This window comes from Lontra canadensis, unplaced genomic scaffold (genome assembly GCF_010015895.1).
Source record: "Lontra canadensis isolate GAN:19392208 unplaced genomic scaffold, GSC_riverotter_1.0 scaffold169, whole genome shotgun sequence".
Classification (NCBI taxonomy): Eukaryota; Metazoa; Chordata; class Mammalia; order Carnivora; family Mustelidae; genus Lontra; species Lontra canadensis.
The window spans coordinates 596,656-624,429 of record NW_022631163.1 but is presented as its reverse complement, the minus strand read 5'-3'; the positions used below and the strand labels follow the sequence as shown (position 1 = coordinate 624,429).

General features: G+C 50.7%; 1 protein-coding gene across 1 annotated transcript; it reads left to right on the top strand.

Moving 5' to 3' along the window:
- Nucleotides 1-2,277: 2,277 nt before the first annotated feature.
- On the top strand, nucleotides 2,278-27,774 carry BPI (bactericidal permeability increasing protein). Its single transcript, XM_032845787.1, has 15 exons — nucleotides 2,278-2,486; nucleotides 5,086-5,200; nucleotides 6,445-6,573; nucleotides 7,975-8,136; nucleotides 9,401-9,464; nucleotides 11,591-11,654; nucleotides 12,992-13,083; nucleotides 15,922-16,098; nucleotides 17,147-17,206; nucleotides 18,599-18,766; nucleotides 19,836-19,903; nucleotides 22,042-22,084; nucleotides 24,933-24,996; nucleotides 26,042-26,118; nucleotides 27,556-27,774. Exons 1-15 carry the CDS (start codon nucleotides 2,357-2,359, stop codon nucleotides 27,592-27,594), a joined length of 1,452 nt encoding a protein of 483 aa, XP_032701678.1. The 5' UTR covers nucleotides 2,278-2,356; the 3' UTR covers nucleotides 27,595-27,774.

Sequence of the window (27,774 nt, the reverse complement as noted above, 5' to 3'; positions counted from 1 at the left end):
GTGTTTTGGCTGCTGCTTAGAGCTATGTTCCTTGTGCAGACACAGACATCTGACTGTGGAGGCCCAGGAAATAAGAGCTAGGATGAGGTCCTAGGGTGACAAGTCCTCCTAGAAACTGCCCCAAGTAAGGGGAAGAAGTCTTGTCTCCATGAAAGGCGATGTGACCTTGATAGGAACATAATGGCTCAGTTTCCTCAACTCCAAAATGGAGAGTAATCACCCCTTCCTCTCATCCATCCCTCGAGGGTTGTTTTTAGACCTGGAGATAATATATGTAAAGCATCTGGCACCCAGTAGATGTTCTGTACGTGGCCACTGTTTTCATTCTTAAGCAAGCCAGGAGGATTCTTGTTGTGGATGGGGGCAGGCAGGGAGAGGGCCTTTTAGAACCGGGCAAGGAGAGGGAAGAAAAACAAAACAAAAACAACAACAAAAAAAAACTCAGGTCTTACATCCTCCCTGCTCAGCGGGCTTCATTAGACTTTCATAAAATTAGAGCCGGGGAGAGAGAGCGCCAGGGGGTTGATGGGGACCCAGCGGGAGAGAAGCTGGCCTCCCCCTCCGCAGCCCCGCCCATTCTCTCATCACCATGGAGACCGAGCTGGCTGCCCGGCGGGGTTCCTGCCCACCCAAGGCCTAAGGCGGCTGGCAAAGGGAGGGCCGGGGGCCGATCCCACAGAGACCGGACTGGAAAGCTGGAGTGGGGGTGGGGAGTGTCTACATCCCACCGCCCCAACCCTCGCCCGGAGGAGCTGAAGGACTCAGGCCGTAGTGGGACGCTCCTTGCGGTCTGCATTTGCGTCGCAGCTCTGGGGAGCAGCTAGCTGCGTGACTGCAGGAAGAACATTTCCCCTCCCCAAGCCCTCAGGTTCCACATCTGTCAGAGGAAGGGGTAAAAAAGGAGTAAAAACAAAAGCTTGGTGAAGAAAACTGTGGGATGAGGAAGCAATGATATATGGTGCGTGAGACAGGATATTTAGGGCTGGAGAAAGCATTCACTACACACTGGTTATTGGAAAAGGGGAACTTGACAAAACTGACCAATAGGATCCCATTTTTCTTTGTTAAAAAAAAACACACTCTATGCTCACCAAAAGGATCCTCTAAAAAACACAAAACACCTCTGCTTGTCTCTAGAATTGGGGATCTCATGCAATGTTCTCTTGGTTTTTCCCAACATTTTGGTGAAGGCTGAATTTTGGTGAATGAGGAGCATGCATTACTTTTAAAGTCATAGAGACGTTAATAGCTACCATTTCTGTGCTTATTATGTGGAGGCGGGGGGGGGGGGGCATTTGCTAAGTGCTTTATGTGGCTTAAAGCCCTTTCTGTCTTCACAGAAATCCAAGGAGGTAGAGTACTCTAATTATCCCCACTTTACAGAAGAGGAAATTGAGTTTCAGAGAGGTTAAGGGGCTTGACCAAGGTCAAACCACCAGAGGGTTGCAGAGCTGAGATTTCAAACCACAGTTAAGATACTGGACTCCAAAATTCAAGCATTTAATTATTACCCCTACTGTCTCTTAGGACAAAAAATGCTAAAGGATCTGTTTTTAAAAATATTTTACTATAGAAAAATCAAGGATATCGAAAGCGGAAAGAAAAATATAACTTCCAGTTATAAAGTGAAAAAGTCCTGGGGATCTAACGTACAGCATGATAAGTATAGTTAAGAATATTATATTGTATTCTTGGGATTTGCTATGTGAGTAGATTAAGAGGACACTGAATGACAGCTGTGGGAGGTGACGGACGTGTTAATTAGCTTGGTTGTGGCAATCATCACATTGTATACTGTAAATGTATACCATTTCATGTGTCCATTATACCTCAGTAGTGTGGGGGTAAAAAGAAAAATATAATGAATCCTGATGTATGAGTGACCCTTAGGTGGAGGGATTTAGGTGAGGGCTCAGAGAGGGGCATGGGGATGCTTAGGGAGTGGAAGGATGCCCAGAGCCAGAATTCCCATTCTATTATACACACACATATCACACACACACACACACACACACACACACACACACACACCACACAAACCACACAAACTCCCCCACACCACCATTATCACTGCCATACACACATATCCCACACATGACCCCCCCATATACACTACACACACACACACACACACCCCACACCCTCCCCCCCCCCACCTCCCAGGCTCCCCTTCTGGCAGCCTCTGGGGCTGTGGCCCCAACCATGGCAGGCAGCAGTCCTCCCCTCTCCCGCCCCCATCCAGTTTCCTTCCTCCTTTCTACATCCAACTGGCTTGCGTTTCCCCAGCCAGCTCCTTTATAGATCCCTGGCTCCCCTCCAAGGCCTCCAGGCTTTGGCAGCTGCGGAGGACGAAGACATGGCCAGAGAACCTGACAGCGCGCTGAGGTGGGCAGGCTTGCTGGTGCTGACCACCCTGAGCACAGCTGTGATCGCGACCACCAACCCTGGCGTCGTGGCCAGGATCACCCAGAAAGGCCTGGACTACGGTAATCTGATGCCTTCCTTTCTTCCTCTTCTGCCCCTAAGGAGCACTTACTGAGCACCTGCTGTGTGCAGCCCTTTAAATCCAGTGGGTGGACTGCTCACTGCTCCTCAACCCTCTTAGCAACGCCCCCCCCCCCCTTAGTTGAAGAAACTGAGACCAGGGGAGTTGTCCAGGGTCACAGAGTTGCAAAGTGGCAGTGCTGGGCCAGAGTGCTGGTCAGAGTGCTGGTCTGGAGGACTCCAAGTCCTCAGGCCCCCAAGGGTCCTCGCAGTCCCTTCCCTCTCTCCATCCAGCTGCCAACTCAGGCTTCTAGGCCCTTCTCTTCTCTTCAGACCTGGTTCTCCATCCTGTCATTTGCCTTGAGATCTCTGGCTCGGTCTCCCACGTGGGCAGAGCCCAGGCAGAAGCTGTGAGGAGGCTGAGTGATGGGGACGGGGCGGGGGGGGTGGGGAAGAGGAGGGCCTTCTTCAAGGTCTCCCCCAGGGCAGGAGCTTGGCACAGCCATACTGTGCACGTGACCCATCTGGATCCCCCAGAAAGGTTCCCTCCAGGCTACTCACTCGGGCCCAGACTGAGGAAAGCGTGGCCTGGGACAGCCCTGTGCTGACCTGCTTAGATCTGTGCCAGGCACTTTACACACCCGATCTCCTTTCATCTTTATGTCGGCCGTGGATGGGACATAATGTTACTGGCAACAATTCACAGATGAGCAAACTGAAACTTGGAGGGGGGACTGGAAGTGGGTGGTCTGGAGCGGGCCTCCAGTCTTAGCTCACGGCCCCGCATGGGGCTGCTCAGTGTCTCCAGTGGCGGAGAGACGGACCGTGGGCTGGTGTGGGAGAGCCAGCCACAGAGGAATCAGACCACGGAGAAAGCAGAGCCTCCTCAGCTGGGGTCCCACTGAGGGATACAGGACAGGGTTCTGGGGGGACTGACGGGACACCTCTGAATCCCAGGGGTGCAGACAGAAGGCTCCATGTGAGCTTGGAGATAAGACTATGGGTAGCCTGAAGCTTCCAGGGAGCAGAGGCCTGGGCTCAGCCTTTTAAACCAGGCAGTGTTGTTTTCTGTCACGAGAGCCTCAGTCTCCCCCATGTGGCTGCCAGAGTGGGTTTGCTGAAACGCAGCACATTTGTCCCAGTCCTCAGAAGATAGCCTGACCCTTTGGCATGGCATTTGAGACCTTTTAAGACCTGGCCCCAGCCAACCCGCGTTGGTCCTTGCCATCCACATTTTCCTTCCCCTCTCATCCGTGACTATGTCTACACTGCCTGCTTTTGAATCCCCGGGAGAACTGTCCCAGTGCCTTGGTTCCAGGACTACAAGACCTTGATTCAAATCCTGACCCATTCCTTATCAGCTGAATGGGAAGTGTGGCCACTCCCACAAAATCCAGCTGCCTCCTCTGTGAATTGGGGGTGGTAACGGGACCTACCTCCTGGGATTATTCGGATTCAATCCTTTCATACAGGTACAGAGCCCAGGACAACGCCCGGCTTACATAAATGGTGGTGCCGGAAAACACAACGCCCGGGTTCCCTCTTCTTACTACTTCCTCTTTCTCAAGTAGTGTGCTTGCCTTCCAGCTGGTTCTTGGATGGTGCTAACTACTTAATGACCGACGGCAGGGTTCCTGACATTGGCATTCACTCGTTCCTTTATTCCACAAATAGGGGGGCTTCCTAATAGTAAGTGCTGATCACTGTGGTAAATGCAGGGGCCGCTTTCGTAAATCAAACAGACGGAACTGCAAGGCTTGGAGGGCTTGTCTCTGGCAGCGGGAGAGAGAGCAACCCCAAAGTCACATGAAGAGATGTATAGTCCCCAACAGTAAAGGGGGCTCCTAAGGAAATGCACCATGAGAATGATGACAGGAGGATTGTTCCCATCTGCTGGCTCAGAGCAAGTTCCTGGGGGAAGTGATGGTCCAGCTGAGTAGAAGCTGACCAGGTGAAGGTGGGAGGGAAAGGTCTCCCAGGCCATAGGAATGGCACAAGCAAGGGTTCGAGTCCACGCAGGGTCACCAAAAAAAAAAAGGTGGGGGGGAGATGACGTGAGCAAAGTTCCTACAGAGAGAGATGCCAAAAGTCAGGGAGGCAGGGTGCCTGTGAGGGCATAGCACCGAAGGTGGCTCAGAGTCAGTGTTCCAGAAAGACTGCTAGGACACATGACTGGGTGTTTGAGGCAGTATTTTAGACAATGGATTGGCAAACAACAGCCCTCAGGCCAACTCTGGCCCACCCTGTGTTTTGGTATGGCCCTGGAACTAAGAATGGCATTTACTTTTTACATTTTTAAATGGTTGGGGAAAAAAACACACAAGAATAATATGTCACAACATGTGAAAACTATATGAAATTCAAATTCCGGTGTCCATCAGTAAAGTTTCATTGGAACAGAGCCACACCCATTCGCGTACCGATTGTCTCTGGTTGCTTTCCTTCGATCACAGCAGAGCGGGGTGGGTGTAACAGAGACAGTAGGAGCCACAAAGCCAAAGATATTTGCCATCTGAGCCTTCTCAGAAAACCCTCGCTGACCCCCAGTGTGGACAGGGACAGGCGGAGCCTCTGACCATCGCCCCTGTTCTCGCCCCTCAGCCTGCCAGCAAGGAGTGGCCGTGCTGCAGAAGGAGCTGGAGAAGATCAAGATACCCGAGTTTTCAGGAAGCTTCAAGGTCAAGCATCTTGGGAAAGGGCATTATAGATTCTACAGGTGAGACCCATGGAGCTTAATCCTTAGCGTACAGAACTTGTAGTGTCTTGGGGCCAAGACCTAGAATCACAGAGCCCCAGATTCCTAAACTCAGAAAGGTTAGGATCTACAAAGTAGGGTTGACACCAGCCCGAGGGGATATAATCCCCCGAGCTGAGTGTGGAGGAGGCCACAGAAGGTATTTACCATGACTCCCAAGGCTGGAGGAATGTGTCATGAACGCCCAAACTCTATGGCAGGCCCATATAACAAGTAGGATTTTGGAAGATGGATGAGGGTTCAAGGACAGGAAGCCTACTCCAAAATGGCCCAGGACAGAATTTATTAACTCACATGTATGAGAAGTCTCTGGAATAGTCTGGCCTTGGGTTCAGCTTGAGAAAAACCCAAATGTCATTGGACCTTGTCTTTGCCTTGCCACTTTCCAACATTGCTTCCCTTGGGGAGGTCTAATCCCAGATACAGTGTCCCCTCAAAGATGCAAGATGGCCACCAGCACTGAGAATCCTGTGGAGACAGAACACTTTTCCCTTGCAACCCAAGCACAAACCCTATATTCCCTGTGATGGTCCCATCTTCAGTTATGCACACAACCCTGAACCAATCCCTGTGGCCAGGGAATAGCCCACACTAACTAGCTTGTGCCCGAGGTCAAAGCCCCACCCCACGAAAGCGGAGGTGAGGTCAACTTTCTTTGGAGACACATAGACTAGATGTAAAAGTAAAAAAGGCAGTTCTATTACCATGAGAAGGGGGGGGTGGGTCCTGGGCAGAAAATGTCCTCTACAGAATTTTATACACCTATTCATTCAACAACCATTTTTGAGGACCTACTATGTGTGTGCCACAACAGGCTTTGCTAGAATAGTGAACCGAGAGAGACACATTCCAGCCTTTTACAGATCTTGCAGCCCGTTGAGATTACCTGTATCATCCTCACAGATTGTCACACTTCCTGCAAGATGGACGTTATTGTGCCCATGTTACAGATGAGAAAACTGAGGCTCAGGATGATGACGTGACATGCCCAGAGTCACACAATAGTACACTGGAGAACAGGATTCTAATGCAGATTTATCTGACTTCAAAGCCTAGCTACTCTGCCCAAGGCTGTTCTCGTAGCTTCTGGGTTCTCCTGGAATGGATGGGGTACAGGGGCGGGGGAAGGGGTGAGTCTGCACTAACCATTAACTGAGTCCTTGTGTGGGCCCCCAGGAGGCTAACGGAGTGTTTCTTCTTCACAGCATGGTTATTCGTGAATTCCAGCTTCCCAGCTCCCACATAAGACTAGTGCCTGATAAGGGCCTTGATCTCTCCATCAGTAACGCCAATATTAAGATCAGTGGAAAATGGAAGGCACGAAAGAAATTCATGTGAGTTTCCAAGCTTGGGCTTTATTGAGTATGTGGGGGAGCTCTTGGTGACATTTGGAAGGGATGAGAGCCAGGATCATGGGAATGCCCAATTTTTGCTTTACCCACCACCTCTTATCCCCAGAGGGTTCCTGGGGGCATTTTTCACCTGTGAAGTTTCAACATAGACTTGATTAATAGCTGAGCATTTGCTCATATCACAATGTGAGACAGTCTCAAGAATTGGTACATGTGGCTTAGGATGGAAGGCTAAGTGGGACCTTTCATTTGCCCCTTTATCAGTTGGCTATTGTTGTGTAATGAAGCACCCCAAACTCAGCCTCATATTATCACTACGTATCTATGTGTCGGCTGGGGTTCTGCTGAACTGGGTTGGGCTCAGCTGAGGCAGCCCTGCTCTATGTGTATCTCTTCCTCCTCATCCTTAGACCAGTGGACCACTCAGAGCAGATCCTTGGTGATGGCAGACATGCAAACAGGATAACTGGAAACACACAGGTCCCCTTAAGGCTTAGATGGAAGTGGACTATGGTCAGTTCTATTCATACGCCATTGGCCAAAGTAATTCACGTGGTCAAGCCCAAAGTCAAAAGCCTGGAAATGCACACAGGTGTCCCCAAGATAGGCAAAGGGGCGAAACATTGAGGCAAATCATCCAAACTACAACTCCAAAGCTACATATTGGGTTCACTGTATGGTGAGCCTGCCCTTTGGTAGTGGTGGCTCAGAATGACCGATCACTTCAGAGACTTCTTGGGGAGTCTGGGGGCGAAATGGAGGGAGGAGAAGGCACTCTGGGGAGGGGGCTGGAATCTGCCCTCCCATACAAGGACTGCTGAGTCTGTCCCTTCCCCACAGTAAGAATCCCTTGGTTCTTCACATGGGCTCTTTTGCATCTATCATTTCACTCATTGGTGGCAAAATAAATAAATAAATAACAGAACTTCATCATATTGAAAGAGGGTTGACAAAATACATTTAGGTCCACTGTCTTACCCAAACTTGTTTCATCCCTGAAGGAGGAGTTATTAACCCCATTGCATGAATAAGAGCATTAATTAATTAAAGTCTCTGACAGCCCCGCCCCCAAGCTCCCAATGTTTTAGGGGCAAAGCCAATGTTCCACTGTTGGCCAAGGGTCTATGGAAGCAACTGGACCTCAGAGCAGTTAAGACACCCAAAGCCACTGGCAAGGGCAGAGGTGGTGGGTAAGAACAGTGTTCTGCTGGGCAAACATGGACCCACACTTCCCTGAGAGCTGTGTGACCTCGGGCAGGCTGCCTCCCCTCTCTGAACACTATCTCAAATAGCAAAAGCTACCTACCAGCCCAGGCTTGCCGTTTGAATGGCAGCGGGGAAGAAAATGCTTGCTCCAATTCTTTCGTCCGTGTTTTCCTTCAGCAAAACCAGCGGCAACTTTGACTTGAGTGTGGAGAGCATCTCCATTTCGGCTGGTCTGCAGCTGGGCTTTGACCCCTCCTCGGGCCTTCCCACTGCCACCTGTTCCAGCTGCAGCAACCAGATCAACGCTGTCCATGTGCACATCTCAGGCGGCAAGCTGGGGTATGATCTCCTGGGATGGTGGGTGGGAAGAGGGACCTCCAGAAGCACCGTCCTAATCATCTGTGTATTCCGAAACCATGCCAAGTGCCCCCTCCTTGCCAGGTCTCTTCCAGGGGCTCAGGTGTAGGGGAGTATGGGGTCCGCAGACAGAGCAGACACCCTCCCTGCCTCAGGGAGTCACTTGTTCATGCAACCTTCATTCAACAGGTTTACTGAGCACATATGACACTCCCTGGCTCTGGGCTACCTACTTGACGTGCATTAAACTATACAGTCCTCACCACCAATCCGTAGGCATTTATGCACCCTCTCAACAAATGTCATCTAAGCATCTTCTGTGCACCAGGCTCATGCCCGAGAAATAGTAATGGCCAATTAAAATTTAGCAGTAGCTAACATCAGTGGCCCGTGTCACTGTGTGCCAAGCATTCCTTTAAGCTTGTGAATCATCTCAACCAAACCACACAATGAAGTTAGTTTATTATTACCCCTGTTTTTGGAGGAGAAAACCAAGGTAGAGAGAGAATAGAAAATATCCTGAATTTTTCAACCTAGTGAGGGTTGAAAACGGATTCAGCTCAGAACTATCTGGCTGCAGACTCTTAGCCACATAGTCCCTGTTCTCTTGAAGCTTCTCGTCCAGTGGGGAATATGAACTTTAATCAAATCATTGCGCTAGGCAATGGTTCACAACGAATTACAAAAGGATAGAAGAAATAAGAAAAAGAGGTACAAAGTGCTACCAACACATAGAGCAGGAGAATCTGACCTAGTCTGGAAGCTGGCTGGTTCTTCCTTGATGAAATGACATTTGAATTGAAATGAAAAGAAGATGTAGGAGTTAATTAGGTGGATGTTGCAGACAAGGGGTGTTTTAAATAGGAGGAACAGCATGTGCAAAGGCCCTGTGGTGGGAGGCAGCACAGAACACAAGAGGATACAGCAAAACAGTACAGTTGGAGTGCCAAGACGGAGAGCAGTAGTGAGAAAAGAGGCTGAGACCGGGATTGGGGGTGGGGCAGCTATTCACCAATTGAGGAAATAAACTCATTAACGAGTCACTGCACCCAGAGGGCCAAGTATCTAATGGGCGTGTGTGTGTGTGTGTGTGTGTGTGTGTGTGTGTGTGCAGTTAAAGTCCAGGAACAAGGGTGCCTAGGCTATTTGGAAGAGGGAGGAAGGCTTTCCACATGAGGGAGGGTCCCGAATGCAGCCCAGGGACACCTGGGAAGCCTCATGCTTGTCCTCACATGTCAATCTCCAGGTGGCTGATCCAACTCTTCCACAAAAAAATTGAGTCTTCGATCCGAAAGACCATGGAGAGCAAGGTAAGATGGGCTCAGAGAGGGTGGGGCCTCAGTGTACGTAGCACTGGATTCTTCTGCTCTCGCCCCAGAGGACTGGAAGTGGTCCTCACGGCTCTTTGAAATCATGGGTCTAACTTAGAAACCAGTCATGAGGAGTCCAGCAAGAGCCAAGAAAAGGTCCCAGCATACAGCCACAATGCACCTGCCCCGCTCCCGCTGGACCACCCCCGCTCTTCCTTCCACATTCCTCCCTTCAGGCGAACTACCTTCTCATGCCTCCCCTGCCCCGGATGCCCTTCTCAAAGCCCTCTGGCCAGCTCCTCAATCCCTTCTGGAAGGGGGTTGATGTTCCATTGAGGAAGCTGCTAGGCTAGATGCCAGCAAACTGTTCCATAAGGCTGGAACTGGTACCAACCGACGTTCCCAATCCTGCCCTCACCCTGAATCCACCCAGACCAGATTCTTCAGCTCGGAAATGGGGCCATTCCTCTGACTGGTTTTCCATGAATGAACCATTAGCTCCCAGGAATGCCCTAGTCTGTCTCACGGGCCAAGTGAGTCAAAGGCAATAGGGAGCCATTGAAGATTTGAGTCAAGGGGGTGACTTGGCCAGATCTGTGTTTTAGAGGAATTTCTGTGGCTGCCATGAGAATGACTGGAGGAATCAGAAGATGGGGCAAGGTGTGTCAGGGAACCTGAGGAAGCTATATGGTCATCTGGAAGGGAGCCACTGGTTCCTAGGCAAAGGCACTGACCATGGGGTAGGGAGACATCAGTCAAATCAGATCATCCGTCTGAAGGCATTCTATCAAAGTCTTAAGACAAAAACAAAACAAAACAAAACAAAAAACAGTGCATGGTTGTCACAATGCATATTAACACAGTAGATCATAGAATGGGTTTTAGAGTCAGAATCTCTGAGTTTTAGTCCGGCCCCAGGGCCTAACTAGCTTTGTAACTTTGAGCAAATATCAGAACCTCAGTTTCACTATCTGCAAAATGGGGACACGAATACCTCCGGCACCAAGCTGCTGGAAGGATTACCGAGGTGACGCAGGTGGTGGGCTCACCCCCTAGCCTGGCTAACCCATGGCTCAACTGTCTTTGTAGTTAAGTAACAGTAAGAGGGGAAAGTTAGCATTTAACACTGGAACTATTAAAACAGAGTATTTCTTGGTGACACCTTAAAAGTGGCCCCTTAAAAGCAGCCAAGCTAAGATGTAAGAATGCGCTGCTGTCAAATAGCGGTGGTGATGGGGAGAAGGAACAAGAGGGTACTACAGATACGGGGTGGGCTTGGCATGATGCCTAGAACTCTGTAAGGATCCTAGCACTTAACCCACACAAATTCCTTATGATGGAGGAGGGGTGTCATGATTTTCCCCATTTTATAGATAAGTAAACTGAGGCACAGAGAAGGAAGTGAGAGTGCTGGGGTTCAAACCCAGGCCATCCCACCTCAGAGGTGAAGCTCTTAATCATAACAAGATCTTTTAGGAGAGAGTACTGGCTTGAATGGCTGGATAGATGGAGGGATGGAGGGATGGAGGGATGGAGGGATAGATAAAGGAGGTGCCAAGGTGTCCATGATAGTAGCAAGGGCTGGAAATGAAGAGGTATGAGCTCGGCAGTTGGCTCCCCAGGAATGCAGAGTGAAGACTAGGTATCTGAGGGATGCTCAGTGGTCTGTGGGGGGTAGTGGGGAGGGCAGGTAGGATGGAGCACAGAGGGGCAGCAGCAGGAAGCCCGGCTCTGGAGCTGTGGTGTGATTTGCTGTGGTTTGGAGCCATCTGGTGGCCCTCCTGAGTGAGCAGCCTTGGAGGGCAGTAGCCTAGGTGTTGTTCTGCCGGGCTCCAGCTCCTGGATGTGCTGCCCCCCATCCCCCACCCCTGGGCCATGTGGCAGAGGCACAGGCTCCTAGAGGATGATATTCTTGGGGCATACAGAATCACAAGTCTGGTGTGATAGAAACATGCTTCGGGAAACCAGTGTTCTCCCTCCTACATTTCTAGTCCTCCCTCCTTCCTTCCCTCCCTCCCTCCTTCAAAGAAACATCCAAGGGAAGGAAAACATGTCAGATTCCTTATTCACAAAGGACAGTCTCCACTATGGGCAACCTCACTGATCACTTCTTTGTTTCTCTCCAGATCTGCCAGGTGGTGACCAGTTCTGTGTCCTCCAAGCTGCAGTCTTATTTAAAGACCCTGCGAGGTGAGGTCAAGGGATACAAGGGGGAGGGGGACAGGGGAAAAGGACCATGTGCTGGAGCCAGCAAGTTTCCCAGACTGGCTGGGGCCAGGGGAAGGAGTGGGTAGAACAGATTATTTGCAAATGGAAGTCGGCATCAGATGCCCAGTGGGCCGGGCCCTTGTGGCAAGTGCTAGAGCAGCCCACACCCAGTCATTCCCCTACCCATGCAGGGGTCGAACCACCAAATACTCCCAGCTCTGAGACTGGACACACATAGCTGGCCTGAGATCTGAGGCTGATCATTTCGCCTCTCTGCGCCTCAGTTTTCATAGTTTTAAAATGGGGGCAATTCTCTCTATCCCTAAGTACGTGGTAAACTGTGACAAGCTGCTGTCAGTGAGGGGAGGACTCCCCTGGCCAGCCCTTGCCATGAGCCATGCACCCCGCAGAACAGTCTTCTCCTGGCTTCCCAACACCCCCGTGGAGGTTGGTGCATTCTCCCCATTTTACCACAGTGGAAACTGAGGCTCAGAAAGGAGCTGTGGCTTGCCCAAGGTCACAGAGCCAGAAAGAAGCAGATACAGGATCCAAATTCAGGTTTTCTTCCTCCTGAGCCTGGGCCCCAAACTGCTACCTGGGCTTCTTCCTTGCGGAGGAGGCTCAGTGGCATGGTGTGAGCATGTTTAAGGTGCCTCAGTCCCCAGACACCTCTCCAGCCCCCTAGGGATTTGCAGTGTCCACAGTTTGGCTTCAGCAGACAGGAAAATGATGTGGGTTGGGGTTCCAGATCCATCAGTCACCTGCTGTGCCATCTTGGACAAGTTACCTTTCTGAGCCTCATTTCATCCCCTCTAACTCGGGAAGGGGGGAGCTTAAGGAGGGACCGGTATTTACTGAATTATCATTGATGACCACTGAGAAACACAGAAACCATTCGGATCTGAGCCAGCCTGGGCTCTGCCTGGGTTATTATCACTGCTAGTAATCATCCCTTCAGCTTCAGATCCCCTACCACATATAGGACATCTGTGAAGTCACTAGTATTATCTTGTGTTACAAATGACAAAAAGTGGCGTAGGGACCTGAAAGGACTTGTCCAAAGTCACAGAGAGTTCAATTCAAGCCCTCTGCTCCTTGACTGTATCTCAGGGCTGTTGGAAGAAGGGATGGAGACGATGTCTATTTATGGGGGGTAAGGGGCTCATTTCCCTCCCTCAGGGAGGGCTCCCTGGAGGAGGAGGGAATGGAACCCTCACTGCAGTTCTTGATTCAACTTTGGGTGATGCCGACACTGCATCTCAGGCCCCAAAGATGCTACCATGCAGAGCCAGCTCATGGTCTGTCTTCTTCCTCTCTAGTGACAACCAAAATAGATAAGGTCGCTGGGATCAATTACTCACTGGTGGCCCCTCCGACAGCCACAGCTGACAACCTGGATGGGCAGCTAAAGGTGAGACTTACAGAGAGGGACCCTCAGGCCTTTGTCTTGGGCCCTCCCAGGGCTCCACATCATTCTCATCTCGGCTCCTTCTCCCTGCTCCAGACACACTGGCCTCCCCACTTCTCCTGAACGACGCTATGCATGCTTGCTCCCCAGGGCCTTTGCATTTGCTCCTTCTTCTGCCCAGAAGCTCTCACCCAGATATTCACATAAGCTCTCCCTTCCATCTTTCCAGTCTTTCCTCAAACATCCCTCTCCCTAGAGAGAACTTCCCAGACCACACTCACTGAAATAGTTCCCTCCTTTCCTTCCATATTTTTTAGCATTACTTATTTCCTTCCATTTTTCTTAGCATTACTTATTACTAACACCCTCCTCAACACGCACATGTGCATGCACACACACACACACACACACACACACACACACACACACACAGAGTCACATATCAGTATCCCTCTGTGATGAAAGAGGAGGGGCTATGGCTGTTTTGTTCCTGATTGCTGGTGTAGCACCTGGAGATGTGCTTGGTAGCCACTAGCTGCTTAGTAAATATTTTGATTGGGTGGATGGTTGGATGGACGGAGCTTCATTTCATGCCACTGACCCCTCAGTCACCATCCTCCAACCAGACACACTGGCCTTGCATTTCCTCAACACACCAAAGTCATTCCCACCTTAGGGCCTTTGTCCTACCTCTTCCCTTCCCCTGAACTGCCTTCCCTGGCATGCCCCCCCTCCACCACACTCCCTTCTTACACTCCAGGTGGGTCTGTGCTTGGATATTTCTTCCACAGCTGCCTTCCCTGACTGCCCCAGCTGGAGTAGGTCCCACCTCTGGATTCCCTCTGGATGTTTCTCATTCAGTCTCTCCACAATTGGTGACTAACTTGTTTGTTACTGTTTACTTCTTTGTTCTAAGACACATTTGATATAAAAAAGAAAATCTAGAAACTACAGAGGAGCAGAGAAATAAATAGGAGACTTGTTTGTTACTTTTTACTTTTTTGTTCTAAGACACATTTGATATAAAAAAGAAAATCTAGAAACTACATAGAAGCAGAGAAATAAATAGGAAAGAAAGAAGGGAAGAAGGAGAGTGAGAGAGATTACCCAAATATTACAACTCAGAGATACACACTATTGACACACAGATTAGTTCCCTGAACCCATCTCTACCAAGACATAGGAAATCACACACACACACACACACACACACACACACACACACACACATGCATATGCATAAAAAACCCCACATATATAGACGTAGGGATAAGTACACACATACCTGTATTTATATGAGTTGTGTTATACATACTATCTTACAGCTTTTCAAAACACAACAGTGTAACGTGAACACCTTCCCATGAATCGTCCTCCAGTAGCCCTTTTACTGGCTATTGGGTCTTTCCAGTGGACAGCTTGGGATAAGGTTCGTGGACAGTGCCATCTTCTGGGACATTTGGTCTCTGTCCATTTTTTCCACACATGTAGCCAGACCTGCCATGAACATCCTTGCATCTGGATCTCTGCGCATCCTTGACTATTTCCTGGAAATGCCACTGCTAGACTGAATAGTATACTTAAAAAAAAAAAATCTAAGTGATACAATGGAATAAAGGATTAAAACGATACATAATTATTTTTAGTGAATGAGAATGTCCTGTTTACTGGCCCCCCAGGGTCCTTTCCAGAAGTAAGGGCAATGAGCCACGGGGGAGTGTTAACCTTCCAGGTCCCTGGTTTTAAGCATTCACATACACACAAGGGCAAACCCACCTGGTTTTGCTAATAAACCCTTCACATGAATGGATACACACCAGGCTTTCACTTATTAATGCGTATCTAAAGATAGGCATTAGAGTTGGCTCCTGGCTGGCACATGGGTCCACTTACTATTTTTAAGAGTGGCATGGTATTCTGTAAGACGGGTGTCATGGTGCTTAATTTTTAATAATGAGATGATTCAAAGGTACAGAGAACCCCACCACCCAGATTTAAGAAACAGTGCCATTTTATCCTATTTGTCTCTGATTTTTTTTTAGATGAAATAGTCCAAAAATAAATCGCTGAGGCCCCCTGGGGTCCCCTGTGCCCCCAGGGAATCCCACAGATATGATGCCGGTGTGTATCCTTCCTACCTGCGGTTTTTATACTTTTACTATGTATCTGCACGTGTCAATAATTCTTGCTTAGTATGCTTTATATGCCTTTACATTTTACATAAGTGGTATTCTACCATATGTATCCATCTACAATTTGCTTTTTTATAACTCAACGGTGTTTTTTTCTGGCTAAATAAGTGATCTGCTCTAGCAGTGCATTTGCCAAATTGCTCTTCAGAAACTTATTAAATATATATTACCCAGCAGTGTAGGAATACTCTTACCCCAAACTGGAGAGTGTGAGTTTGAAATACACGTGCACTAAAAACCATTTACCTCTCTCTTTAAAACGTTGCTAATTTGACAGATGACAACAAACAAACGGAATCTCCTTGTTCTTTTGGTGTCACTTCTATGTTCATCGGCAAGGGCGGGGCTGAGCCGGTGGAGCCACTGGGCGTGTTGCTGAGTGACCTTGGGCAAGTCACTCCACTTCCCTGTGGCTCGGTGTCCTCTCTTGCGAGATGAGTGTCATTGCACCTGCCTTGCAGGATTGGCAGGAAAAGCCCCTAGAAACCAGCTCCCAGGAGGCACGTGACACTCTTGTTGGTTTCTGGTCATGGCTTCCTCCTCTCTGAGTGCGTGATTGGTCTCCTCAACCCATTTTCTCCTGGAATGAAGACGTTAACTTATCATTCCCGAAGGAAGCCCAAGCTCACCATGTCTCCTCCGCCCCCAGGGGGAGTTTTTCAGTGTGGCCCACCCCAGCCCTCCTCCCTTCGCCCCGCCGGTGCTGGCCTTTCCAGCTGACCACAACCGCATGGTGTACCTGGGGCTCTCCGACTACTTCTTCAACACAGCAGGGTTCGTGTACCAACAGGCAGGGGCCTTACACCTGACCGTCACGGACAACATGGTAAGGCCGGGCTGGAGTGGATGAGGGATGAGTGTGGGGCTCAGAGCACAGCGGCCGTCTGGGCTTGAACCTGTGTTCACACGGCGGTGGGGATCGTAGTACAGCCTCTGGAGGCGGCCAGACCACAGTTGGAATATCGGCCCCCTCTTTCCTAGCCGGGTGGCCTTAGGCCAGTCATTCAACCTCTCAGAACCTGTTTCCTCGCCTGTACAACACCAGTACCAGTATCTCTCTCCCGAGGGTATGAGAGGGCAGAATGAGGTATGAATGTGCGAGAAGCAGTCAGCACGTGCTGAACAGGCAGGAAGTCCTCCACGAGGGGTAAAAGTTACAGCCAACACTGCCTAAGTATGTGCCAGAATCCGGTCTCAGTCCCACATCACCGTCATCATCATCATCATCAGTATCTCTGTCGATATGTTCGTGGCTGAGTCCTGCTCTGGGCCTCAGTTTAACTGTCTGTAATATGGGGACATGACCATCCTGTCCAGAGTCCAGGTACAGCCTGGTAACCAACCACGTGGGGTTCCTCCCCCACTTCTCCTGGAAGAGAGGCCGGGATCCCCTTCTCTGTAGAGGCACCAAAGGGATGCTAAGCCCCAACCTGTCCCCTGGAAGTAACCAAGACCACCAGAATGGGAGCTCCTCAGGCTAGCAGTCAGCCACCTGCACTTGGACTTGGTAGAGACGAATGCACGCGGAGGAGGGGGACCTTGATGGCTTTATGCCATTACAGCTGTGCTCCTGTGGAGGTTTTGGGCACGGGGGTGCTGGATGTGAGCTAATAGAAGCAGGACATCCTACATGATCAGTTTGAAGAGCATATTTTCAGCGCAAAAAAAAAAAAAAAAATAGAAACACTGGCAGTCCCTGATTGTATCCTGACTGTTCTGAGCTGATAGTTGTGACATTGTGGGTCAGCGTTGTCAGGAATGGGCTGTCTGCTGTCTGCTTGTGTGTTCAGTCTCTCACCCCTCATATGGAATCTGCACCCTCAAATCTCTAACATAATCCCCCAAAGTCCTTTTCTCTTCTTCCCTTGCCACAGATACCAAAGGGATCCAAATTCCGACTGACAACCACATTTTTTGGAGTCCTCATACCCCAGGTAAGAAAGAGGCTGATCCCCTTTTGTCCGCTCATGAGGCAGCCCAGGAGTGCCAGGGAGGACTGAGTTCTGCTGAGTGGCCCAAGGAGAGCACCCCTCTCCAGATCCAGAGGTAACCCAGCCTGAGAGTGGAAACAGCCTTAGAGCCCTTCCCCCATGCAGAGAAATGTTCCAAGCACCCAGGTGACCAGGCGTGAGGGCAGACGTGGCAGGGGGTGATCCACTCAAAAAATATTTATTGAGTGCTCGCCACGTGGCCAGGGATCTGCTCTTGGCATCTACCAAAGCAGACCATATCCCTGCCCTCCCGGAGCCCCACTCCGGTGAAGAGAGACAATGATCCTCCAGAATGACCCAGAATAATCCAAAAGAAAGTGCACACCATGAGACATGAAGTCAATGAATGGATGAGGTCACTCAGACTGCTCGAGCTGCCATAACACAGGGCGACAGGCTAGGGGGCCCCCACACCAGGAATGTATTTTTCAGGGTTCTGGAGGCTGAGAAGACCGAGGTCAAGGTACCCACAGATTTGGGTTTGGGTAAGGGCCTCTTCCTGGCTAATAGATGGCTACTTCCTTGCTGTGTCCTCACATGGCCGCTCCTCTGAGCTCACATGGAGAGAGAGCAAGCACGCTCTGCTGTCACCTTATGAGGACATAGATCCTATTAGATCAGGGCCCCACCTCTATGACTTTATTTGATCTTAATTACTTCTTCGGGGCCTCTTCTCTAGCTACAACTGTACTGGGGAGTAAGAAGGTCAATACGAGTCTGGGAGACACAAACATTCAACCCACAATAGCCTCTCCAGTGGTGTCACTTCCAGAAGATTCTATACAGGGGTACTGGTGTAGGGAGGCATGACTGGTCAGGGAATCAGGGGAATCCTCTGGAAGCTTTATGGCCTAACAATCACATTTTTTTTTCTGAGACCATGAGTTTACCTGGGGGAGGACTGGAGGCCAGAAGAGATGCGGTTGTCACCAAAGCCCTCCTCAGTTCCCCCCAGGAGGCCACCACTGCTCTGTGAAGAGTTAACACTTGATCTGACCCCTGAAGGAAGGGAGAGAGCCAAGCTGGGAAAGAGTGAGGGGACAAGCATTCTGCCAGAGGAACAGAGAGTGCAAAGGGTTTTAGACGGGAACAGAGTGGGCCATATATTTGAGGAACAGGAAGGAGTCCTACATGGCTGGAGCTGGAGAGCAAGGAGTAGAGACCGGTGAGGGAAGGCTGCAGACCCTGAGTCCCAGAGAGTGCAGTCTTTAGGATTGAGTCCAGAAGCAACAGGAATACATGGAAGGTGTTCATGCAGGGTCAAGACAAGATGGGATTTAGAAATGGTGGAATACAACTGTCACTTTGTTTGTTGTCCCCACTGGGGGACTGCAGGTGGCAAAGATGTTCCCCAACATGACGGTGCAGCTCAACATCGGGGCCCCGTCCCCACCGCACCTCACCGTGCTCCCTACTGACCTTGTCTTCACCCCTGTCCTGGAGACCCAGGCGTTTGCCGTGCTCCCGAACTCCTCCTTGGCTCCCCTCTTTGTGCTTCAACTGGTAAGCTGTTCCCGGGTGGGGGCAGATGAGGGCACTGCCTCGGGGTTGGGGAACCAGGGTGAATCCTGCCCAGATTCAGATGCTCCGGGGCCTCAGACCAGAGTCCCTTTACCAGCTGCCTCTGGCTTCTGCAGGCATCCATGGGTTCAGTTCTGCCCTCCATCACTGGCTTGAAATTCGTGCACTGGTTCAGGTTCATCCACTCATGCCTGTGGTCACTCAAGTATGCATTTGTGAATTTGTTCATTCATTCAATTATTCCTTAGGTTGCTCACTTGAAATATGCTAGACCTGTTCTGGTTCTTGCGTGCATTAATTTACTCCATTATGCATTTATTCATTTACTTACACCTTTGTCTAAGTATTCATTTGTATATTTGTTTGTTCACTCATTCATCACTTACTCATTTATGCATACCTTTGTTTATTCCTTCGTTTGTGGGTGTAATCCTTCGCTGATTCAAGTTTTTGGTCCATTGCTGATTTTCGCATTCATTTCATCTGCTCACTCTGTCACTCCCCGAGTATTTGGTGGCATTGGTGGCACCCACTGCGGCCACGGAGGGGAAGGCCAGACTCTCTCCCCACCAGGGGGCGCTCACGGGCCTCAGGCAAGGCTGCCCTCTCTCAATTTAAGACCTGTTTTCCCCACTTAGCCAATTTAAATGGTTTCTGAGGGGTCTGCCCCGATCATGCAGACAGTGAGCCCAGAAGCTGAGGTGGGGACCTCAGTTTTCTGACTCAGTAAATATTTGATGGATGGATGAATGAATGTATGGCTTGAGAATAGGGCTGGCCTAGACTCCAGCCCTGAGGTCAGTCTCGCTCAGCCCATGTGAATGGCCTGGAGATCTGAAATAGTCCCTAGGGCAGTGGGAGAAAATGGTAATTGGTGCACAGCCCAGGACTCACCAACAAGCACAAAGCAAAGGAAGAGCCCCTCCTCCCCGGGGGCCATGTGGGCTCCTCTGCCACACCTTTCTGAAGCTGACCCTCCCATCTTAGACACCTCACCAAGGCCCTGGCCCCTGGGTCGGGGGCTTTCACTCTTTGGATTACTGCTTTGCAGAGCACGAACTTTTCCGTGGAGGTCGGCACCACGCCCGACAGGCTTATTGGGAAGCTCAGGCTGAACAGGTAAGTGAGCCCGTGGAGATGGGAGGTGGCCGCCCACCCCCTTGTGCATGAGCCAGTGATGGTCCTACAACACACCAAGCCCATGTCATTGCTCTCCCATTCATCCATCACGTTTAAGCCTCAGATGGTGCATGGTGGGCACCAGAGCTCTGTTGATGCTCAGAGATGAAGTGGCCTGCCCAAGGTCACACACCGCAGGTGACCGGTCATTGTGGTTTGCCTGCGGTCCCCCAGTGTTAGCACAGAAGGTACTGTACCCTGGGGTACCCCTCAGTCCTAGGCAGACTCATGGCTGTGCGGGCCCAACGGGTGCTTCTACCCCGCACTGACCCTCAGCAGGGTTCGGCTGCCCGGGTCGCTGGCCTGCCTTAGCACATGGGAACCCACCTCCATTTCTTCGTGGCCCATCCGTGAGCCGTGATCAGCTGCTTGGTGCTAGGAAAATCCCGATGGCAGTGGCTGTAGTTAGGTTTGCCGGCTCTGCAGGGGGGGCTGCCTGTGTGCCAAGTGCAGCCCCCCTCAGCCAACACCCTACTCATCGAAATTCCGTCGCCCTGGCTTCGAAAGAAGCCTGCTGATGTAACAGAAACAAACAAGCCCGATGGTTGTTCTTGGCCAAGAGCGTCGTAGTGAGGGTGAAATGAGGAATTCACAAGCGTTTTAAGTGTGGAGAATTCCAGGAATATATGGGCTCAACAAGGAGGAGTGAGAGGGACACACAGAAACAAGACAGACAGCCATAAGGCGGAGAGACAGGGAAAGTCAGAGGCACGTGGAGAGATTCTCAGAGACAGAGAGACACATAAAGGGAGGGAGGGAAGAGACAGAGAGAAAGAGCAAAAGAGAGACTGACAGAAGGAGAGACAGACACAGAAGGGGGGGAGAGAGGGAAGGACACACACAGAGGAGGAGAAAGGGAGAACCTCGCAGAGTCCACACAATGACCCCAATGGCTAGACCTGCTATCTGCCTCTTAATCACGCTCACGCTGTTTAAATTGAGTCTTGACCTACATTCCTGTCCATTTCCGCCTTCTCTGCAGCACAGAGCTGTCCTCCTTAACCTTGAGACTGGCCCCTGAGGTTTACAGCTGCTTATTTCTCCTGGCATCGCTCTGACAAGTGTTACTGTTTCGGGTACATGTGGATTTAATTTTCCTTGAACACCCGTGAGCCCTCAAGTAGAGGAGTCAGAGAAGATACAGCTGGGTGAGGGTTGAGCAGATGCTCACACATGCAGGCCTGGGGTGTGAGAGTCCACAGGGCAGGAGTCCTGGGGCTCCCACTCTTGATGAAGAAGGGTGAGCTTTCAAGCTTTGTAGAGTATCGGAGACAAGAGCTCAGGCATCAGGAGATCTGTTGAAATTCTGCTTTGCTAATTGTTCATTGTGTGACTGACCTTGGGCAAGTTGTCTGACATCTCTGAGTGTCAGTATCCTCATCTGTAAAATGTGAGTGATGGCCCTTGCCTCTGGGGGTGTTAGAGGATTTCCATGGGGTAAAGAACACAACATGGTGAGTGATAGGGTTCAATAAGTAGCCATTTATTTCCCTATTTCTTTAGATCTCTGTTAGGATGCCCTAAAAATTGTAAGGAGGGGATGATTCATTGGCTCTGGTAATTGAAAAGTCTAAGGGTTTCAGGTAAGGGTGGATCCAGGTGCTCAAATGATGTCCTTGGGATTCTGACTCTCTCCATTTCTTGGTTCTACTCTCCCCTATGCTGACTTCATTTCTCATCAGGCTGTCACCAATTGGTGACAAAAATGGCCACCAGCAGCTCCCTAGTTTTCCTGGAGAAAAGAGAACACCTCAGTACCAATATTTTCAAAAGTCCTAGGGCCAAGTCCCATTGAACCAGCATGGGTCACAGGTCCATCCTTCCAACAATAACTGTGGTAGGGGAGGTGGACTCTGCCCTTTGGCCAGCCTACCCCAGAGCAGAGCAGCACTAACAATGTAGGGAATGGGTGATGCCCCAAAAGGAACTGTTAGGGGTTGTGACCAGAGGAAGGGGAATGGATACTGGGTGGGAAAACCAGGCAGCATCTACCAGAGGGGGCCCCTTCTCCCCAGCAACTGGACTCTAACACAGGTCAGGCAAATGGTGTTCTCAGCTTTCTGCTCCCCTTCTCACAGGCTGCTCCTAGAACTGAAGCACTCAGATGTCGGCCCCTTCTCGGTGAGTCTGAGGCCCTCAGGGTCTCACTGTTCCCCGATCTAAAACTAACTGTCCTGCGGTCTGCTCAGAACTCTGCCATCATTTCCAGAGGCTGCCTATTCATTTGCATATAATTTGCATGTGAAGTAATGGCCAGAGGAGCTTTGTGGGCCCACAGACCTAAGCTAGAGTCCCTGCTCCATGCTTACTAACTGTGGCCCTTGGGCAAGTCATTTCCCCTCTCTGGACCTCACATCTTCCCCAAATTAAGCATACTCCTTTCCACCATCATGAAAAACAAAATGAGGATGGGGTAGCAAGGGATGGAGAGGGTTGAAGGTTAGATCATGGAATCAAGGAAAGCCTCTCTGAGGAGGTGATGTGTGGGCTGAAAGAGCCAGCAAGGGGAAGATCTGTTGCAGGCAGAGGGACTGGCAGGAGCAAGGCCGTGTGGTGAGAACAAGTTCAACATGTTTAGGGACTGAAGGGAAGCCAGCGGGGCTGGACCAGCTCGAGCTGGGGGTGGGGGTGTAGGGGGAGACGTGGTTGGAGAGGCAGGCAAGGCTAGCTCATCCTGGGCCTTCTGGTCTAGAGTAGATAGATGGTGGTCAAAGGGCCATGAGAAGCAGGTGACCTTCTCCACACAGAGGGTGACATGATCTGATTTAGGCTTTCATAGAAGGTACCCCAGGCTAGGGAAGAGGGAATGGAACCTGGGGGCCAAGAGTCAGACCATGTGTATCAGTGAGAGGCGTGTGCATTTGTCTAGGAAGAGGAGAAAGATGGACGATGGGAGACATACTTCGGAAGTGGAGTTAGATGGAGCTTGCTGAGAGTGGTGGTATATGTGGTGAGGGTGATGCAGAGGGACTCTTAGATTTTTGGCTTGAACAACTGGGTGAGTGGCAGAGCCAGTGTGGAGATGGGGAAGGGCAGGTGGGAGGGAGGAGAGCAGGTATTCCACTACCTGGACTCACTGACCATGACTGAGTAGACTCCCCCTGCCTCCCTCCTAAGTCCCCCCGGGACCCTGGAGTTGCCCAAGAAAATAGTAGCTCACTGCTCTTCCCCAGCCGCCTCGAATGAGCCTTGTCCCTGTGACTTCCGTTAGAAGCCTCAGTGTGCTGATTCTGTCCACAGGGTCTTACTACCCATGGTCCAAATCTCCCGGGGGGCCTCTTGTTGAACCCCTGGAGAACATTTCCTTCCATCCCTGAAATGTCTCCCAAAGATCCCCACCAAGTGTGTGCCTTGTAAGCCACGAAGCCCAAAGTTGGGCCATCCCAACATGCCCTCCAAATCGGCTGGAAAGCCAGCCAGCCCTTTTCCATCCGGTAAGACTAGAACAAACCAAAGGACCCAAACGACCTCATTGTATTTTCATGGATTTATTGGTGCCGGAGCTCAGACGGTGGATTGACTCAGCTGGTAACTAACTTCCGCTTCTGCAGAAAACAAAAAATTAAAGTTCTCAGGTTCATAGAAAGAAGGGCACCCCATTTTAGAAGTCCAGGGATTTCTAGCCGGGGGAAGGGAACTCAATTGTTCCAGGAAAAAAAAAAAAAAAAGTACATATTTACAAGTTTTAATGTCACCAGGCAATCATCTTGAGGGCGCTACATTATTTTTGAATTTTTTTTTTACTATTGTAAACGTAAAACATCTGCATTATAGAGGAAGCAGAATGTACAGATTTGTAAGCTGAAGAGAATAGAAGCCATTCCTGTTTTTGCCACTTAATCACTTGGAGTATATCCTTCCTGACCTTTTTCTCTGCATACTCAGTAGGACAGTAGAATTATGTGGTTTCCATAATCTGCTTTTCCTCACTCAGAAATATAGCATGAATGTCTCTGTGTGAATAATTAAATTCCTACAATATTATTCTTTTTTATAAAGATTTTTATTTATTTATTTGACAGAGAGATCATAAGTAGGCAGAGAGGCAGGCAGAGAGAGAGGAGGAAGCAGGCTCCCCGATGAGCAGAGAGCCCGATGTGGGACTCGATCCCAGGACCCTGAGATCATGACCTGAGCCGAAGGCAGAGGCTTTAACCCACTGAGCCACCCAGGTGCCCCTACAATATTATTCTTAACTGTTGCATCGTATTTCCTACATCCAAAGCGCCACCATGTCCCCCAGATAATTCCCCAATCGCTAGACATGTAGGTTGTTGTTAATTTACTGTTTGGGTTGAATTTATGGCTCTGGTGAGCATCGTTGCATCTTAATTTTTGCCTGCATCCTACATCATTTCCTTAGGGCGAATGCCTTACAGGCATATTTGCTGGCCCACCAGGCACACACATTTTTTTAAATTTATTTAAGAGAGAGAAAGAGAGAGTAGGGTGAGAGGCAGAGGGACAGACTCCTTTCTGAGAGCAGGGCCCGATGTGGGACTCTCTGAGGGGCTCGATCCTAAGACCCTGAGATCATGATGCAAGCTGAAGTCAGATGCTTAACCAACTAAGCCCCCCAGGTGCCCCCAGGCACACACATTTTTAAGGCTTTTGCTGAGCACGGGCACATAGAATCTCAGAAAGCCTGAGCCAGTTTGTTCTGTAGCCTAAAGTGTCTGAGACCGTGCATTTTCTCATACAGAGTTGTTCATGTTTAAATACTCTGTTGACCTTCCTTTCCTCTGTCTTGTAACCGACATCTAGAACATGCTTTACATTTGGAAACTTGAGAGCAAAAGAGATCACTTGGGTGACGTGACTGGGCTGCAGAATTTTCCCGTCATCCCCTGTGTCCCTCGCTCAGCTGTTTTCCCAGCTTTGAGGTTGCCCTGCGGCGGGGGGAGGCTGGCGGAGAATGCTGGACGACACTAAGGTGCCCTGACGCAGGTCCCACCCTCCTGATTTCCAGGTCACAGAGCTGCAGGCTGTCATGAATTATCTTCTGCCCACGATTGTGATTCCCAAGGTTAACGGTAAGGAGCTTTGGAGAAATGAGTGACTTTTAGTCCTAGAGGAGGCGGATGGAGTTCAGTCCTAGAGTCACCTGGTATTGGCCCAAGTTATGGAGGCTGGAAGATGGTCACCTCAAAGGAACATCAAAGGGCACCTGACCCGGAAAAGGAATGGAGACAAGGGGACGCCCACAGGTTGAGCTTCTGTTATGTGCCCATCTATTATTCTATCCAGTTTTTAAGACAGCCCCACGAGATGAGGACTGTCCTAGGAGGAAAGGGGAGATTCGAGAAGTCAGGTGCCTAACTGTTGCAGGTCACAGAGAAGGTGAGAGATGAAGCTGGGACTTGGTCCCGGCTCTGAAGCCAGAGCCCTCTGCCTTTCTCTGCCTTGGAGCAAAGCGGCAGGGAAGAAGGATAACCCCGGCTCGTCTCTCGGCTTCAGCCCCCGCCCCGCCATGGAAGCTTCACCTTCGCTGAGCGAGGGGCAAGAATGCACAGAGACCCACAGACCGCGGGACCAGAATAGTTAGAAATTATAAATCAAGACCACAAACTCCTCTTCCTACCTTGACAAATGTAGCTTTGTAATGACCTGGGGAGAATAGTGTTGAGTTTGGAATTCTCTAGAGCCCCATGTCAGAGTATAGCAGTACAGCAGGAAGCAGGCCCCTGGCTACTGCCGATCTCTGGTTTCACCCTAAATATTGAGGGTCTTCATGTGCCCACCAGTAGCTACCCCCAATCACATGCCTCGGCTGTCTACTGCTGGCCATGGGCACCAGCACTGCCATCACCCCCAGGAGGGCCGTTTTGGGGAAAAGGCTTGCACGGGTCCTGAATGTGGGCTTGGGGCTGATGGGGTGGGATGGCCAGGCTCCCAGGTCCTCGGAGCGTGGTGAAGAAAGACAGTCTCCGGGACAGCCTACTCCTCAAGCCTGCAGGTACCTGCCGGCCCTACCCAGAGCCAGGCACACAGGTTCAGGGAGGCTGTCCCCCTCCCCCAGCTCTCTGGGGCTGGCCTCTGCCTTCCCTCCCCTTGTGCTGACCTCATTCTCCATTGCAGAGCGGCTGCGGGAAGGCTTCCCTCTCCCGCTGCCCGCCAACGTCCAGCTCTTCAACCTGGTGCTTCAAACCCACCAGGTAGGTCCAAAGGTCCCTCGTCACCCCATGTCCCTCCACAACAGCCACCTGTTCCCAGAAAGCCCCATATTGAGCAACCTCTGCCCTACCAGCACCCTGAGAAGTGGGTGGCTCTTGAAGAACAGGGAAGAAAGAGTCAGGCTCCAAAAAGCCACACAGTTCTTCAGGAAAGTCCAAATTGACAGCCAGGTCCCTGCTTTGAACCAGTGGCTTTGAAGCATTCCCACACTCCACTCGGTAAAAGACGGAACCCCCCTGGTGGCCACAGAACCTCTTTTATAAGCATTTACATCTTCGACAAATGTGTGCGGCATGCCTCCCTAGGCCCAGGGAGTAAAAAGGGAGGCACAAAGTGGAGACTTATGTCCCAGAATGGATGACCTTCTCTTGCCTGTCCCCCAGCCAGACCCACAAAAGCCTCTGAGACTGGTTAGGAATGTCTTCTCCTAGCTTGGAAGGTTCCCTTTCCTGGTTTCCCCGTCCCCTCTCCCTAGTCAACGCGGTCCTCTTTACTGGTTCTTCTTCCCCTTTCCTCCCCTCCTTCCCCCTCCTTCCCCCTCCCTGCAGGAGTCCTCCTGGAATCCTGCCCAGGCCTCTGTCCTCCCCACTGTCAGCTTTCCCTGCTGGCTTTCATCCCTGCTGGCTTGGTGCCACCTAGAGACCCTGCCGAACTTCCAGTTTTTTCTCTGAGGCCCTTTAAGTCCCGTGTGTTCCAGCAAAGCCGGTAACTGGGCCATGAGGCTGCCAGCCACTATTGTCTTCCTGACCCTGCTCAGCAACGCTCCTGCTAACCTTGTGGCCCTGGTAGGAAGCGGCCACATCACCCGGATTCCCTGCTCTCCCTCAGCCCCAATATCCAGTCAGCCAGCCCCCAGCCCCCAATTCTTCAGACCAGGTTATTCCCCAGGGCTGAGACCGTAGACTAGCCGAGACAGCACACACACACACACCGCCCTGGGGTACCCCACGTTTTACCAAGTTTGTCCTTAACCAAAAAAATGACCCCATGGCACAATGTAATTTCTTCATTTCTGAAAGTTCTCAGTGAGGGGCAGGAAGGAGCAAAATAAAGTGGTTTTGCAGCCTTGATGGGAACAAGGCTCCCTTGAACTGCCGTGAAGCAAGGATGACAAATGAAGGCCCAGCCTGTGGCCCGCGGCCCTCCACGTCCATCTGGGAGGGGAACAGGTGCCAGGCCGGCTGCAGTCGGCTTCACAGTGCCAGCAGCCGCTGACACGAAGACCCCAGTGGCGACATCCCCGAGAGACCCCCTCTCACTCCTGTCTCTGTGTCCACAGACAGGCCCCACTCGGCTCTCCTTCGCAAGGTGGGGGTGGGGCAGCTGCTCCCCAAGTTTCCTTCAAAAACCTCAGCAGCCCCCTGCTCAGAGACCAGGGTGCACTCCCCACTGATGACAGCTCCCTCTTCTCTCCCTAGAATTTCCTGCTGTTTGGTGCAGATGTTCACTACGGGTGAAGTCCTCCAGGGGCCGGAAGCCGTCAGCCCTGCCAGGAGGGGCGGGTTGGTTGGCATCTACTCCTGACGTGCCTGTGAGGGTACAGGCTGCCTTTCCCCAGCCCTTGAACCACAGTCCCTTGCAAATTTCTCTGAACTCAGATTCAGAAATGATCTAAATACAGAAACTTTGTTCCTTGA

Excerpts from the sequence above, each read along its gene's own strand:
- BPI (XM_032845787.1), top strand. The coding sequence starts at position 2,357 with ATGGCCAGAGAACCTGACAGCGCGCTGAGGTGGGCAGGCTTGCTGGTG. Across the intron at positions 16,099-17,146 it reads TGACCGTCACGGACAACATG|ATACCAAAGGGATCCAAATT; the intron begins GTAAGGCCGGGC and ends CCCTTGCCACAG. Across the intron at positions 18,767-19,835 it reads CCCTCTTTGTGCTTCAACTG|AGCACGAACTTTTCCGTGGA; the intron begins GTAAGCTGTTCC and ends ACTGCTTTGCAG.